The 16696-nt window shown below is 52.6% G+C and overlaps 1 protein-coding gene across 6 annotated transcripts in view; it reads left to right on the top strand.

Moving 5' to 3' along the window:
- RILPL1 (Rab interacting lysosomal protein like 1) overlaps window positions 1-16696 on the top strand; it is a 43790-nt gene that overhangs the window by 24829 nt on the left and 2265 nt on the right. Inside the window, exons 5-7 of one of the 6 annotated variants that reach the window (XM_067015675.1) lie at window positions 8029-8201; window positions 10118-10210; window positions 16527-16612. In XM_067015675.1, coding sequence (XP_066871776.1) covers window positions 8029-8201; window positions 10118-10210; window positions 16527-16612 — 352 coding nt within the window. Of the gene's footprint in view, window positions 1-8028; window positions 8202-10117; window positions 10211-12884; window positions 15922-15999; window positions 16088-16361; window positions 16386-16526; window positions 16613-16696 lie in introns of those variants that run through there. The other 5 variants (XM_059040688.2, XM_059040690.2, XM_067015676.1 and 2 more) reach the window with 5 other exon arrangements.

Below are 16696 nucleotides of genomic sequence, written 5' to 3'. Positions count from 1 at the left end.
GGCAGGAGGTTAATTTGTGAGGTGATCCCAAAGACCAGAGAAGTGAGGGAAGGAGGAAAAGGGAATTTGAGGGTGTGTCATTGAGGTCACAGTGGGAGCTCAGTCCCTCTGGGACCTCTGAGAAGCACCATAGAACACCTCCCGGAACTGTCTTTCTGGAGAAGAAAGGCTTAGAAGAGTTATCCACAAATGCCTGTCCCCAATTAGCTAAGAGTGGCCTCCGGAGGTGTCGTCTCCCCAGCACTCCTGGGCAGAACGTGTGGAGCAGATACTGAAGCAAAAATGGAAAGACATACAGTGTGTGCTTGAGGTGGGCCCCCGTCCACGTGCATGGAACTGCACCACAGCTGCGGCAAAGTCCAGGCGGGCCCGGGATGTGACACGGGGCACCAGAGGTGTCTCCCACGTAGGTGTGCCCCCGAAATGTGCCAGGAACACAGAGATAGTGCGGTTAATCCTGATGGGGGTGGCGTGGAGCTTCACGGACCAGCTCTTGCCTCAGCTGGATGTCAATGATAATAATGCTAAGATTTTGACAGGTAGGTGTAGAAGATGGATGTGCCGTTTCAGAACAGGATAATGAACCGTTACAGGGAAGCTCAGGGCCTGCCATTTATTCCAACAAATATTTATTGACTGTTTCTGGTTTGCAGGCACTGTGCTGGTCTCTTGGGTTACAGGTGGGGGAGGGGGGGGAAGACAGAGGAGCTTACCATCAGGTTGGCTCTAGTCCCAGCACAGTCATTAAGTACCTTGTGAATTCAGGCCATACACTTCTAGGTTCTTGGAAGGACAAGAACCTCCAGGTAACAGATAGGGAGGTAAGGGAGACAAGTCTTAAAAGGGAGAGGTTAGAGTCTGCTTTTGGCTAAAAGCGACAGAAGCCTAAGTTAAAATGGTTTAAGGATTTTTTTTTTTTAAAGGCATTTTCGGCTGGCTTTGAGTTAATGATGGCTTCAGGTATAGCTGGTTCCAGGTGCCCAAATGATGCTGTCAGGAATTTGTTTCAGACCTTCTCTCAGCTTTGCTTTCCTCTGTGTTGTTGTCATTCTCAAGCAGCCTCTTGCCATATAGTGGCCCCTGGTACTCAACCAGCTTTGCAACCCCAGCAGAAAGAAATTGCTTCTTTCCCAGATTCTCAGCGAGAGTCTCCGGGAGCCTCTCATTGGCCCACCACTGAATCAGTCTTTGTGGTCCGAGGTTAGAATATGCATGTCGTCCATTCCTGAGCCACATGGAGATGGCACCCATCTAAGCCACACTCACAGAGAGTGGGAAAGGGAAGTTTCTCCAGAGGAAAATTGCAATGACTCAGCCCAGAGATGTGTGGGAATGGATACAGGCCAGTCGGAGACAGCAGATGTTAATCGTCAGTGCCAGAGAGTCGGGGCTGAGAATGCCACATGCAAAAAACGCTGAGCAGTGAGGGATATGGATTCTTTCACAGGGTTTCTGCAGGGGAGTGACAGGATCAGCTCTGAGCTTATGGAGGACAGTTTGAACAAGGAGCTGGCGGCAGACGTGGCTGTCGGGAGCCTTTTGCAATAGTCCCGGCAAGAGAGGTGAGGGCTGGACCAAATCGGTAGCAAGGGGATGGAGAGGAGGAACCACGGGGAGAAGCTTGGGGCCGTCACACCCCCCGCAACCTGCCCTGGCTACCCCTTCCAACCTCCTCGGCCTCACGAGAGCTCAGGCCTGTCTCCGGCTGGGCAGGTGGGGCCTGGTCCAAACCTGGGTCCTGAGGCCATCACCCCAGCCAAAGACTCTGAGCCCCGCTCCAGGTCTCTTTAGGAAGAGGGCATTTCACACCTCCATGGCACGGCTGCCAGTCGGTTGCAGTTTCCTTTCTGGCACCATGGGGGTGGGACAGAAACGGGAGTAAGATCCGGTAGCAGTCATGACTAAGCCACTGAGCTTCTTTGCAGCGTCTGTTCCCAAACCCAGGGCGTCTTTGCGGGGTTTGACGGCATCCCTTGGAGCTCAGTGGCGTTCAGGATGCTTGTCACTCAGACGGGGAAACCACAGGTAGTGGTGGCTTCGTCACCTGCTGCCATGTGACTTGGGGCCTGTCCGTCTCTCTGATGGTCAGTTTCCTATCTGACAAATGAGGGACATGAACTTGACTTGATTCAGTCGGTCTAGAATTTAGTGTGGCAGGGATAGAAGGTGATAGGATCAGAGGCGGACACAGTGAATTCTGAGTGGAGAGGAGAGGGCAGTGCAGGTCTTCAGGGCCTTGAGATAGGTCTCGTGGGATGGCTAGGATGTCCAGGGGTAGAATGTGGGGCAGGCCACTCCAGGCAGGACGAACAGCATGATCCAGACTAGAGAACGTGCAGGGTGTGGCTGGGGTTGCAGCTCGTCCTGGCACCGGGTTGGTGAGGGAAAGTGGGAGCTATGGAGGGGTCCAGAGCCAGGGAGGAATCCATTCTTATCATTGCCTCTTGATTCATATGATTCTTTCTGAGATGCATGACTGTCATTTCAGTGTGATCTCCAGCAGGCAAGACTCTTTGTATATATATATATATATATATATTTTTTTTTTTTTTTTTTTTTTTTTTTTCGGTATGCGGGCCTCTCACTGTTGTGGCCTCTCTCGTTGCGGAGCACAGGCTCCGGACGCACAGGCTCAGCGGCCATGGCTCACAGGCTTAGTTGCTCCGCGGCACGTGGGATCCTCCCGGACCAGGGCACAAACCCGTGTCTCCTGCATCGGCAGGCGGATTCTCAACCACTGCGCCACCAGGGAAGCCCCTCTTTGTATATTTTTATAACATATTTATTGAGGTGGAATTTATTGAGATGTAATTCACAGACTATACAATCCAATCATTTAAAGTGTACAGGTCAGTGTTTTTTTGTTTGTTTGTTTGGGTTTCGTTTTGTTTAGTTTCTTCATTTTTTGGCTGCACCGCGTGGCCTGTGCGATCTCAGTTCCCTGACCAGGGATCGAACCCGCGCCCCCTGCATTAGAAGGGCGGAATCTTAACCGCTGGATGACCAGGGAAGTCTCCAAGTCAGTGGCTTTTAGTATATTCACTATATTGTGAGATCGTCACTACTATCTAGAACTTTCCCATCACCCCAGAAAGCTATGCCGTACACATTAGCACTCACTCCCCATCTCTGTCTCCCCCCAGCCCCTGGCAACCACTAATCTACTTTTCGTCTCTATGGATTTGCCTCTTTGGGACATTTCAAAAATGGCCAAAAATGGCCAAAATGGAAAATGGAATCGTACAGCATGTGACTCTGACTTCCTTCTCACTCAGCATGTTGCCTAGTTCATCCAGCTCCTCACTTTTTGTGTGTGTGTGTGTGTGTGTGTGTGTGTGTGTGATACGCGGGCCTCTCACTGTTGTGGCCTCTCCCGTTGCGGAGCACAGGCTCTGGACGCGCAGGCTCAGCGGCCACGGCTCACGGGCCCAGCCGCTCCGCGCCACGTGGGATCTTCCCGGACCGGGGCACGAACCCGTGTCCCCTGCATCGGCAGGCGGATTCTCAACCACTGCGCCACCAGGGAAGCCCCAGCTCCTCACATTTTAACTGACGGTTTTCGTGCCTTTGACAGTTAGACCTATAACCCCTTAAGAAAATGAGGTTGGCTTCCTGTCTAAGGGACTTTATATAAAATCAATAAGAAAACTGTCACGTTCATAGGACCTCCTTGATGTCACTGTCTCTGTCTTACAGGTTCTGATTTCTTAGTAAGTTAGGGTTTTTTTTCTTTTTTAAGTATACAGGGAAAGCAGATAGCGTCCTGATGGCTGGCCTGTGAGACAGCGTTTTCAGGCTGAATTCATTCGCGGTAGCCTGGAGCTACCAGGGGTGACCAGAGCGCAGTCATTCCCCGTTGCTGGCCCAGGGGCTGCTCAGAAGTGTGTTCAGTGGCCTTCAAGAGCACAGGAAGTGGCCTTGCTGTGCCCAGGCAGTGGGGAGTGTGCCCAGGAGGCCAGGCCTCAGGATGGAGAGCCCTGGTGGAGGGTGTCGCCTCCCTCCACCAATGACAAGGCCCCGTTGCTTGTCAGCCAGTCTCTGGGGCCTCCCTCGGGAGCATCTGGGCCTCGGGCATCTCCCTCAAGCTGTGCCCAGAGATCCTCTGGGGACCAGCAGACAATCGGTGATAACCCGCGCCACCTCCGTGGTCCCTTGTGGTATAAGCCTAGAAGGCTCGCTGCTGATTAGCCCGATTGCCATGTTGGGAAGAGCCTTCGCTGTGTCTCTTGAGGACTGGGCTGCCTCAATGCCTGTGTTGGTCTCCAGAAGAGCTGGAGCCCCAAGCTTACCCTCTTCTGCACTTCCAGGCAATGGTCCCAGAAGTCAGGACTTTTTTTTGCAAACCTGTCTGGGAATCCCCCAAGCTATAAGGGAATCAGGTTGCTTCTGATAAAAGAGCTGTCCCTGGGACTTCCCTGGCGGTCCAGTGGTTAAGACTCCACGCTTCCACTGCAGGGGGCACGGGTTCGATTCCTGGTCAGGGAACTAAGATCCCACAAGCCGCTCGGCGCGGCCAAAAAAACAAAGAGCTGTCCAGAGGAAAAGAACTCAGGTTCTAAGGAAGCCCTTTGATGTCCTGGGTGATGACAACCTATGGGAACTGCTGCGCCTTGAAAGCCTGTGTTCATAGGAATCCCCGGATGTCAGGGTGGGCGGGGCCCTTAGAAATATTATTGGGTTTTTTTTTTTTTTGGTCCACGCTGCACGGCATATGGGATCTTAGTTCCCCGACCAGGGATCGAACCTGCACCCCCTGCATTGGCAGCACGGAGTCTTAACCACTGGACCGCCAGGGAAGTCCTTATTGGGGTTTTTTGTTGTTGTTGTTGTTGTTTTGTTGTGGTACACGGGCCTCTCACCGTTGTGGCCTCTTCCGTCGCGGAGCACAGGCTCCGGACGCGCAGGCTCAGAGGCCACGGCTCACGGGCCCAGCCGCTCCGCGGCATGTGGGATCTTCCCGGACCGGAGCACGAACCCGTGTCCCCTGCATCGGCAGGCGGACTCTCAACCGCTGCGCCACCAGGGAAGCCCCTTATTGGGTTTTTGAGGACTAGATGGGGAAACGAGGGCCCAGGGAGGAGCAAGCAGCTTGCCCAAAGTCCCCTTGGGAAGTGAGGGACGTGTGGACCTGTCACACACGGGTGTGTGACGGCCCTTTCGGCCCTTCCCAGAGAGGCCGAAAGTCAGGGGACTTGCCCAGTGAATGTCAGGGCCTGAGTTGTTTGGGGAGGGAGGGGCTGGAGGGAGTGTGTGAGCGTGAGATTGGAGTCTACAGCCAGCAGCACCTATGGAGTCCACAGGCAGGGAAGGAAAAAGGGGAGGGCAGTGGGCAGCCATAGAAATAGCATGTAAAAGGGAGCAGCTGCTATGCAGTTACCAGCCCAGTGCTGCCATGTGGACCCAGTGTGACCCAGTCTTCCAATTTTTTTCCCAAAAGGAAGCCCCACACCCAAACTTCAGTGTGAAATCTCCTGATCTAAAACCATTGGCAACTAATTCAAAAGAGTTTGAGAACACAGTGAAGGCCAAACAAAATGGGGGATGGGGCCCCCGCTGGGGTGGGCCCAGAGTTCTTGGTGAACTCCTACACATTCGTCAAGACCCCGTGCACAAAGACCACGCCTGCAGTAACGTCTTCCGTGATCCTTCTCAGAGCCTGATGTCCTTGTACCTCTTTAATTATATTACCTTGTAAATTTGTGTGTATCTTTCCTCCACCACCAATTGTCCTATTCGTCTCATTAGCTCAGTGACCAGCAGGCACAAAGTTGATGCTCAGTAATGTTAAGTAAATACTAGACATCCCAGGATGCTCTGTGATTAACCTGGGCAGAGGAAGAGAAGGGAACTGACATTACAGAGTGCCTGCTGTATGCATACTAGGCATTTGCACCACAGAGCTTGGGTAGGGGGTACCATCTGCATGTCTGGCCAGCAGGTGGTCTGAGGAGCAGCCCCCAAGGCTCTGCAGAGGGAGTCAGACACTGAAGATGTACCCTGAGGACACAGCCCCCCGAAGGTGTGGCATCAGCAGACGCCTCAGAGTGCCTTCTCGGGAAGTTAAATCCTCCACCATTTCCTCCCCAAGTTCGTGGGTGGGAAGAGGCCCCACTCTGATGCCCAGCCGGTCTGAGGGGGCGACGTGTGTCAGGCTTCAGTTTCCTGCTGCCACAAGGCGCCTCCCCTGCTGCCTGCTGCTCCGTGGCTCTTCTGTCACCTGATCTGCCCTGGTGGGAGGTGTCTCCTCTCAAGTGTCCTTTCCCAGAACAGCACGTCCCTGACTCTCCCAGGACGTGAGGCCTCTCGGCTCTGCCTTCTGGAGTCCTTCAGCATCCTGGCCCACGTAGGTGGGAGTCCCTTTCTCCTTGTGCTTCTGTGGGATTTTTTTTTTTTTGGTGGGGGCGGGGGGCCAGTTCTGTATTTCAGTCCCTCCTTCTCCTGTTCCAGAGCTTTCCCACTGTTGTCCTAAGCTTTTGTCCACTCCTTCTAGATGATCACGAGACATTGGCAGCTCAAGGGCGTCAGGAATAGTACGCTGCCTGGAGAGTGTGGGCCACCTGCAGATTTGGCCAGCTGACTTGGAAAGCTTGCAAAAACTTCCTTGCTATCCAAAAAGAAAAAAATGTTGGCAAGGATGTGGAGAATGTCAAACCCCTCCTACACCGCTAGCAAGAATGTAAAATGGGGTGGCCAGTGTGGAAAACTGGCAGTTCCTCCAAAAGTTAAACATAGAGTCACCACGTGACCCAGCAGTTCCACTCCTGGGTGTATACCCCAGAGAACTGAAGACAGGAGTGCAAACAAATCTTCACACACAGATGCTCATGGTAGCATTGTTCCCAATAGCCAAAAGGTGGAAACAACCCAAATGTCCATCAGTGGATAAAAGGATAAATAAAACGTCTCTTCACACAGTGGAATATTATTCAGCCACGAAGAGGAATGAAATACTGACACAGGCTACAATGTGGATGAACCTTGAAAACATGATGCTGAGTGAAAGAAGCCAGACACAAAAAGCCACATATCATGTGATTCCATTTCTAGGAAATGTCCAGAAAAGGCAGATCCCTAGAGGTGGAAGGCAGATGGTGGTTGCCGGGGGCTGGTGGGGGGAGGGGTGGATGGGGAGTGACTGCTAATGGGTGTGGAGTTTCCTCTGGAAAACCTTTTGGAACTGGGTAGAGGTGGTAGTTGCACAGCACTGTGAATGTCCTAAACACCACCCACTGCACTGCGCATTTTAAAATGGAAATTTTATGTCAAGTGGATTTTATCACAATTTTTTTTTTTTTTTAAAAAAAGCTCCTTGCTGTGGAAGAGGGCAGGAGGATGGGATTCGGGTGTGGAGCGGGTGATTTAACAGGCTAGGAGCCATCTGTGTGACCTGTGTGGAAAAGAAATAAATGCCCTGCATGTGAACATTGGCTGGGGTGTTACCCCCCCGCCACCTCCCCAACCGGGGCTTCCACCAAACTCCAGTGAAAAGATGCCCACAGCCACTAGGGAGGAGCAGGCTTGACCAGAAGGCCAGTAACAAATGGGAAACTGTATATGACTTAATATCAAATGAAAAGGAACAGAGAATTGCGCATTGGCTCTGATTCCAACAACGTTGGCGAAATTAGCAATGCACCTGGCTAGGAAATGAGTCAAGAACGTGGGAAGGGGAAAGCAGGCCAATTGAAGAGGGTGGCAGCATTGGGTAGTACGTGCTTTCTTCTCCTCGGACACCTTTCAATGTTATTTGTAATAAAACCCTGGGTCAGGTGGGGAGGCGCCAGGACTGCGGGTCTGGCTATTGAGAAGGCAAGCAATGTGCAGGTGGCCACTGGCTCTGGTCTCCCGAGGGACACTGACTGCACAGAGCATGAGCAGAGGCCACCCTCGAGTTCTTAAAATAGCGTCCTCAGCAAGCTGCTCAGACCCTGGGAGGGTGGGAAATTCGGGCTCCGGCAGGATGCCTGCCGAGTGGGTGCTGGTGGCGGCGGCCAGGAATTCATTAGCAGCATCTCTGCCCTCCTCCAGATGGAGCTGGGCGGAGACGGCTGTGTCTCCGAGGCAGAGAAGGTGGCCGTGGATCTCAAGGACCCCAACCGCCCCCGGTTCACACTGCAGGAACTGCGGGACGTGCTGCACGAGAGGAACGAGCTCAAGTCCAAAGTGTTTTTGTTGCAGGAGGAGCTGGCATACTATAAGAGGTGAGTGCCCCTGGCAGCGCCCAGGCTGGCTCCTTTCGGAGGTTGTGCAGAGTCTGGGGACAAATTCACACCTGGAAGACAAGGATGTGCATCTGTATTTGTTGTGGGGACCGTCTCTGGCCTGAAGCACATACATACCAACTCATAATTCCTTTCTGAAACTCTTGGGCTCAGGTGCATTCCTGTTAGAAAAGAATATCGTGTATACTGTATGACCTCATTACCTTATACTACCATCAAGTTCTGGGGCAGCTCTCCCAAAATCAAACACGTGAATATCTTTGCAGCAAAAGATACGAACATTCCTACTAAATGGGATAAACAAAGACTATAAACAGCCTCACTAGATTTCATTTCAGGTTTTGCCACCAAGTGAATGACCAAAAATAAAAGAAAACAAAACGAATTTTGGTTTTTAGAGCCTTTTGGATTTTTGGAATTAGAGATAAAAGATGGTGGAGCAACAGAGCCTAATATTTGATCATTTAGTCCATCCGTGGCCAATGAACTCCTTGTACATATTAGAGCCGCACGGTCTGATACACTAGCCACTAGCCACATGTGGCTATTTAAATTTAAATGAGTCAAACTTAAGTAAAATGTAAAATTCAGTTCCTCAGTTGCACTCGGCACATTTCAAGTGTTCCATTGACACTTGTGGCTAGTGGCCACTGTATTGAACAGTGAAGATATAGAATATTCCCATCCTCGTGGAAAGTTCTGTGGGCAGCACTGCCCCTGACTTAGACCACCATCGAATACCATGCCACCTCACACTTGTTCAGCTTTGTACACACCACCCTTCTACTGGTTCCTCAAAACACACCATGCTTGGTTCTACCTCAAGACCTTTGCACATGCAACTCCTGCAGCCGGGAAAACATTCCCCTTGGTTCTTCCCATGGTTGCCTCCTGGTCATTCGGGGTTCGGGGCAGATTTCACCTCCTGAGAGAGGCCTTCCTTCTCCATCAACACCCCTCCAAAGGAGCGCTCTGTCCTAGTCACTGTCTATCACTTTACCCAGTTTTACTTTCTTCATGGCTCTTTTCACCGTCTCACATTATCCTGTTTATGAACATGCTTGTTTTATTGTCTGTTTCCACATCAGACTGCAATGACATGAGACCAGAAACCTTATTTGTCTCGTTCCTGACTAAGTTCCCTGCACTTAGGATGCAGCTTAGCTCAGTGCAGACGCACAGCAACTACCTGTTGCATGGAAAGCTGGAAGGAAGGGCAGATGCACCAGATGTGGTCTCTGCCCCAGTAGGGAAGATAAGACATCAGAGAAAATACAGTGTCACACATTTTTATTGAAAACCCACTGTGAGTCTGTCACATAAGAAAGTTTTATGACAGTGTGTGCACTGGCTGTTCAAAGAAGAGAGAAATCACTTCTGGCTTGGGAATGGGGTGGAAATCAGGAAGGCTTCATGGAGGAGGTGGCATTTGAACTGGGCCTTCCCTAAAGGATAGGGGGGTATGTTTCAGGTATGGGAGATGTTGTGGGTGGCATATTCCAGGCAGAATAAGCCACAAAGGTGTGGAGACAAGGAAGCATTTGGCAAGAACAGAAAATAGGAAGCCATTCTTTTCGGCTAGAATCTCCAAAGTAAACTTAAAATAGAGATGTGGGTACCTTCCTGAAATTTCTCACATGTGACCAGCTGAGCCAAAGGACCTGCAGGCATCTGTGTCCGTTGCCTCCAGGACTGATCCCTCCTCTTAACTGGCCATTCCAGAGGCCAGCCCCTGAGGCAGAGAGCCTATGGGGCAAAGGCCACCGTGGCTGTCCTCCTGGGTCCCTTATTTTCACTCCCCTGAAAAAGTACATGCCCTCCCCGACCATCAGAGAGAATATTCCAGCTCTCATGGAATTTTTGACTCTTATCTCACACCTCTCAACTCCTTCCAGTGAAGAAATAGAAGAGGAAAATCGAATACCCCAACCTCCACCCGTCACCCACCCGAGAATGTCCCCCCAGCCGGAGTCTGGGATCAAGCGACTGTAAGTGCTGCGCTCCCGGCGTCTGGGGCTGCTCGCTCGCGGCTGAGCTGGCGGCTCACACGGCCTCTCACTTCTCCTGGGCACCTGCTCCAGGGCCGGGCTTGTTACTCACCACCTCCCGCGGGGCCGGGCCTAAGCCCCGGGCACGCTGGGCCTGGCCCTTCACTGCAGAGTCACCTCTGTACACTGAAGGCCAAGTTCCTCCTTGCGGGGGGTCCCTGGGCAGAGAGGTTTGGGGAAGGCCGAGGGGGCGGGAAAGGGCTGGGGCCTGGGCTTGCTTGAGTGTGTCAGGTGGGGCATGTGTCTGAGGACAGCAAACACTGCGTGGTGGGAAAGGTTCACGCATCTTAAGGCCTTGAAACCCCAGCTCCGAGGTGTCCCAATGGCCGCAGGTCCACCCCATATATGCTTTTCTGTGAAGACTTCACCTATCCATCTGTCTCTCCATTAAGTATTCATTGGTGCATAATACATGCAGCGCTGGGCCCTGGCGGCTGTGGGGGACACGCAAGAGAGAGCGACCTAGTCCTTGCCCTCAACTAGACTTAAAGCTACTTCGGAGTCCTTGCATCAGAAGACTCCTTTGAGATTTGAATGAGAGTTTGCAGACCCTTTCGGCGGCGGCGGGGCGTGTGAGGGTGGGGTCATACAGTCTTGCAAACAGTTTTAGGTTCGTTGACCCCTGTAGCCCTTCAGATAAAGGGTTAAAGCTCTGGTCTGGTTAGCTAATATCTAGTAAGAACCTACTGTGTGCTAATATCTACTAAGAACCTATCTGCCGGGTACCGTTCCTGCAGATAATGGCACTGAGTCCTCGCCATGGCCCTGTGAGGTGAGGGCGCTGTCATCCCATTGTACAGTTAAGGAAACTGAGGCACTGAAGTCGATCACCTGCCTAGGGTCATACAGCTAATAAGAGGCAGAGCCAGGGTTCGAACCCAGGCAGCCTGGCCCAGAGCCCACGTTTTAAACTCTGCAGGAGGGCCTCCTGCTCCCAGTTGTCTTGTGGCCTCGTTTTGTCCCCTGAGAGGGTCTTCCTGACTCTCAGCCTTGCACCTTCTTACAGAAGAGGCTTCGGTTCTTCCCCCCAAACCCTGGTAGAAGCTTTGTGAAAGCGACTGGCATGGGTTGGAAAGCCAACTGGGGTGTGTGGGGAGAGGAACTGGGGTGTGACTCGGATGCCTCAACCTTTAAATTCCAGTTTTGTTGGGAAATTCTTGGCTAGTTCTTATCCTGTGAATTGATGTAATCCTCGGTATTGGGGGATAGGAAGGGAATGCACAATGTGTGTAACTGCTGGACCCTCTGCTCTTAGAAAGGGGCGACTTGTTCAGATGCTGGGCCCTGGGAAAGGCTAGCCGCCCTCTGGAGTGTGTGGATTAACATGTGGCTCCTTTCCAAGCCTCTCCTGCCGGCTTCACGTTGCTCGTTTGCTTGGCCCTCGGTCAAGCACATCTGCTGGATTGGGGAGGGGGTGTGGTCCCCAGTTCTGGTTAGGGATAAAAATTTCCTGGGGGTGAAGCTTGGAACCAGATAGGCTTCCTCTGGACCCCAACACCATGTTGACCACGTGTGAGTTTGTAATCTCCCACTGGCACTTGAAACGCAACTCAAAGTAATTTAAAGAGAGAAAAACTGTTGGCCAAGCAACTAGAGATTTTCAGGTCATCCTGGCTTCAGGCTCAGCTGGACCCAGGTCTTGTTCTCAGGGCTCTACCTGGTTCCTTCTACCTCTACCTGTTTTCCTTTCTGTGGGCTGTATTCTTGGGCGTGCTGTCCCCTCAGGTTGGCAATATGGCCTCCATCAGCTCAGGCTTCTGCTTTCTTGTCTGAAACCCCAGTGGGAAGAGAGAATCTCCCACAGAAGTCACAGAATTGAGTCTCCTTGGCTCTGACTGGGTCACATGTTCACCTCACAGGGCAGTGCATCCATAGGTCTGGTCTGGGTCTCATTCTCGCGCCTGAAACTTACAGTAGCTTTAACTGCATCCAGTTCCCATGGACTGGGATTTGGGGGAGGACAGACCCCAAGCAAGATCAGTTTGCTGAACAGACGGAAGTAACGGCGTCCACTGTAGCCTCATCCTGGGGGAGAGGGAGCCCTTTGGTCTCGATTCTGTGATGTACTCAGTATCCTTGGTTAGGGTTTCCCATCCAGCGCTTGCTAAGAAATGGGACTGACTTCGCGTAGACCCCGATACGTCCACCGGCCCCACTTGCATGTAAGGATGAGCAGAAGTGATCTTAATTGCTTTGGGCTAAAGTGTGGGGAGGTTGAGAAAAAGTTCATGAGCCCACACAGTTCCTCCCTTAGCTAAGGGAGGGGTGAGACCAAGAGACCAGCATCTATCTTCTTCTTTCAGCAGTTCCTTGCCTTTAACGATCAGACCTTTCTAGCATCTCTGCTCCATGTGTGCTGCATTTACAGCGTGTCTGGCACTGTAATTCCAAGTCATATGCAATCCTAAGACTTCCTTCTGAGGCGGGGATGTTCTGACTTTCTAGTTTTCCACTCCAGCCCCCTTTCTCTAAAACAGGTACTTGAGAGTTGGTTTTTGCAAATCTCAGACTGGGTAAAATCCAGAGGAAAGTTGTCAGAATTAAGCCAACAATGTTTTTCCCGCTAGTTCTACCCACACACGAGTAGGCTGTGGTGTCTGGTCCTCTTTTCCAGATTGTTCCAGAAAGGACCCTGGGGCCCTGTTCTCAAGCCCTTCTCCCCTTCAGTCCGGCCTGCGGTTGCTCAGCAAGACCTGGGGCTCTGAGGCCAGCAGGAGAAGCAGATGGAATCTGGGAGTCAGAGACAGAGAGGGAGAGAGGATTCAGAGTCTCTCGTCCACGGGGTGCAGGTGGCCTGTCCCATGGCCGCCCCGGCCTTGTGGGGGATAAGTGGAAGATCCAAGTGGCACAGAAGGCTTTTGAACAGCCCAGACAGGACACTGGTCCCTTTGTCCACCTCGGCCACTGACCGGAAGCTGCGTCAGTGTGGCCAGGAGCTCAGAGCCCGGGGCAGGGGTGGATCTTCCCTGGGGACCGGGGCCTCTTCAGTGCAGCTCACAGCTGTTCTCCAGCTCAGCTGCTAGCCCTCGACCACTCTTCCCCGCCCTCCAGTAAGTAAGCAGTAACTACCATGGAGGTTCGAAGGGGCTTCACCGGCTTGGAGCACTTGAACTAGGGTATCTTCCACTTCCACCCTGTCAGAGATTCAGAGCTGAGACAATTAGCCCCATGTCTCAGATGAGGAAACTGGGGCCCAGAGAAGCCCACTGACTTCACTGCGATCACCTTGCTGGACGGATCAAAGCCGGGATTGGAACCCAGGCCTTTTGATCGCCTCCTGGCCAAGACAAGACAGTGCCTGCCCCAGCTGTCTCGTTAGGCCTCCCCATCCCCCTTTTCCCCACCCCATTTCCCGAGTCACCGGCTGTGGGCTGGCTGCCCGGTTCCCTTATCTCACAAATGCACCGCCAGCCAGAGACACCAGAGTCTACATTTCTGGGCTGAACTGGTCAGGGGAACCAGAAACTCCTGCCACCTGTCAAAACAGTGTGCCCGGAAAACCTTCCAAGACTAGCTTGTGATCGAGCAGCTGCTGGCCGGAGAGTCCGGGTTGGCTCTGGCTGAGCAGGTCACGAGGGAGCGCCTGAGTGGCTCCAGCCTCATCCCCGGTGGACACCAGGCACCAGCGTCCCCTTTGTGTGGTGCCCGGCTCTCAGTCCCGGGCTGACAGGTATACGCGCAGCTGCTCGCTGCTGAGCAGGGGCGCGGGGCCGACCTGCGAGGCAGGCAGCTGGCAGGGGGCGCACAGACACAGCCAGGGACGCTGCGACCAGAACCACTGGCCTCACACACTGGAAAGGTTGGCCCCGGAGCAGGCAGCCACCCAAGTGTCCGACGGTGGCAACAACAGGGCATTCTCTCCCTGTCCCCTACCCACCGCCCTGCTCACTGCAGCCCAGACATAGCTTCCTTCTTTACGGCCACCCATCACGCTGCCTGAGAGGCCACTGTTAGAACTTCATTTGGTTTGAGTCTTCCAGAAACAATTTGTCGCAGGGCGGGGTGGTGGCAGGGGCTCAGGGGAGTTTGAAACCAGCTACATCGTATCCAGGAGACAACGTTTGCCCAAAACAAGCCAGTCTTTTATCGTGGAAGTGGCTGTCCCTCTAGAGCAGGCGGCTCCTGCAGCAAAGGCCCCTGGAATAGAGAGGGAAGGGGGTCTCCCGTTCCATGATCCCAGCGAGACACACACAGAATAGCTCGGCTGGAACACCCCAGGTGTCCCAAGGCCCTGGTGCACCAGTTTGCCGCAAAGAAGTCCAGCACTTCCCCAGTGGGCAAACATCTGTCCAGGCAAAATACCCACCCCACACATCTGGGGCCATCCCCCAAACAACGACTTTGTCTTTGGGGGCTCCCTGTTACGCCAGAGAGGGGTCCTGGTAAAGGTGGGTGCAGTACCTTGTGGCTTAGAGCCCCTGGAAAGCTCATGGTACCCGCTAGCCTGGCCCCTGGGGGTCGGGCGCATTCATTTACCAAATGGAACCCCTTCTCCTCGTGGTCTCTGAGAAGCCATCCAGGTACTTTTGCCAAGGTGCCAACACCCAGCTAGTCTGTGAAGTTGCGTCAAAGGTGATCCAGACGCAGAGAATTCTCAAACCTCATTTGAGATAATCATATTATATCTTTTCTCAGCCAACCTCTTAAAAAAAAAAAAAAAAAGAAATCAAACCTGTTCAAAATAAGCTCTGGAGGCTTAGTTGGAGTTTCTTCTTCCTTTTCCTTGCCCAGACAAGGAACCGACGAGCATTCGCTGTCGGCTCTGACTTGCCAGGCGGGTGACGGACGATGCAGGCTCTCTCCTGCCCGGCCCATCCTGGCTGCCTCACCTTCTCTCCTGGGTCTCCCCCGGCTGCCTTCAGGGCGCAGAGCCTGCAGCTCCTCGCAGCTGGGGGAGACGTGCTGGAAGACACCCAAGAGTGTCACCACATAATCCCACGGCAGGTTTTGACACTTCCTTCCCCGCACCCAGGCCTGCCTTTTCAGCCCTTGAGGCCACCCTGTCTTTCCTACGTGGTTATCACACGCTGTACTCGTCTGCTAGGGCTGTTGTACCACAAACTGAGTTGGCTTAAACAATAGAGATAGGGACTCCCCCGGCGGTCCAGTGGTTAGGACTCTGCGCTTTCACTGCCGAGGGCCCGGGTTCAGTCCCTGGTCGGGGAACTGAGATCCCACAAGCCAAGTGGCTTGGCCAAAAAAATACAAAAAAACAATAGAGATGTATTGTCTCACAGTTCCTAGAAGCTAGAAGTCCAAGATCAAGGTGTTGGCAGGGTGAGTTCCTTCTGAGGGCCGCGAGGGAGAGTCTGCTCCACGCCTCCCCCAGCTTCTAGTGGTTTGCTGACAATCTTTGGCCTTTGTTCACTTGGAGAAGCATCACCCCAAACTTTGCCTCCATCTTCACACGGCCTTCTTCCTGTGTGCGTGTCTGTGTCCAAATTTCCCCCTTTTATGAGGACACCAGTTGTATTGGATTAGGGCCATCCTACTCTGGTATGACCTCACCCAGACTAGTTACATCTACAACGATTCTATTTCTAAATAAGGTGACATTCTGAGCTCCTGGGAGTTAGGACTTTTCAAAATATGAATGGGGGGCGTTGGGGGGCCATAATTCCAGATAAACCATAAGCGAACCCTTCAGCTGACCTGTCTGTGGAGTGTGTTTCTTTTTCATGCGCCCCTGTTTTTATCTTCTCTGTGTCTATCTGTACTTTTCTAACCAGGATGTTTACAGCCATAATGCCCATGGTAGCAGCCGGACTGATAATAGATGACCCCACACTGCAGCCTGTCCGACGACTTGTGTCCCTCGTAGGCACTGCATTTTTCTGATTTCCTTTTGAGCTGTGCCTTTGGAATGTCTGCTGCAGCTACCGCTGGGGCTGGCCTGTCTCCTCTGGCCCCTTTAGGTGCATGGCCGTCACCTGCGTGTTCCCATTTGAAGTGGGTGTGGAGTGCGATTTCAAACGTGCCACTCACGACGTGCCATATGCACGAGTGCAGCCTCGGGATTCTCGGCTCTGTCACCAATAATTCTTTTTGTCTTTTCTGTTTCCATTCTAAAACCACCTTGTCCACGATCCAGTAAAGAAGGTCCTTTAAGTGACGGGTCAGTAATCAACGCCCACCATGACCCATCTCCGCCCCAAGTGACACTAACGCTGTGTTTTCGATCTTCACACCCTGGCTTTCTAAACCGCTTTGTTTTGCCAAGGCATAGTCAGCAAGCCATTTGATCTTGTTAAAACAGGAAAAGCAGAGGAGGAGACTTTGGTCTTGATTCTTCCTGTGTCCCCTTGGACAGGAAGTGGCAAGTGGCTTTCCTGCTTGAATCAGGTAGTAGACATGACATGTAACAGTGATGAGCGCTACGGCCTTTCTGGCCAGCTAATTGCTTTGATTACACTATGCAGAGAGCTC

Source organism: Kogia breviceps, chromosome 15 (assembly GCF_026419965.1).
Source record: "Kogia breviceps isolate mKogBre1 chromosome 15, mKogBre1 haplotype 1, whole genome shotgun sequence".
In the NCBI taxonomy this organism is placed as follows: domain Eukaryota; kingdom Metazoa; phylum Chordata; class Mammalia; order Artiodactyla; family Physeteridae; genus Kogia; species Kogia breviceps.
The sequence above is the reverse complement of the archived record's forward strand: the minus strand, read 5'-3'. Positions and strand labels throughout refer to the sequence as shown.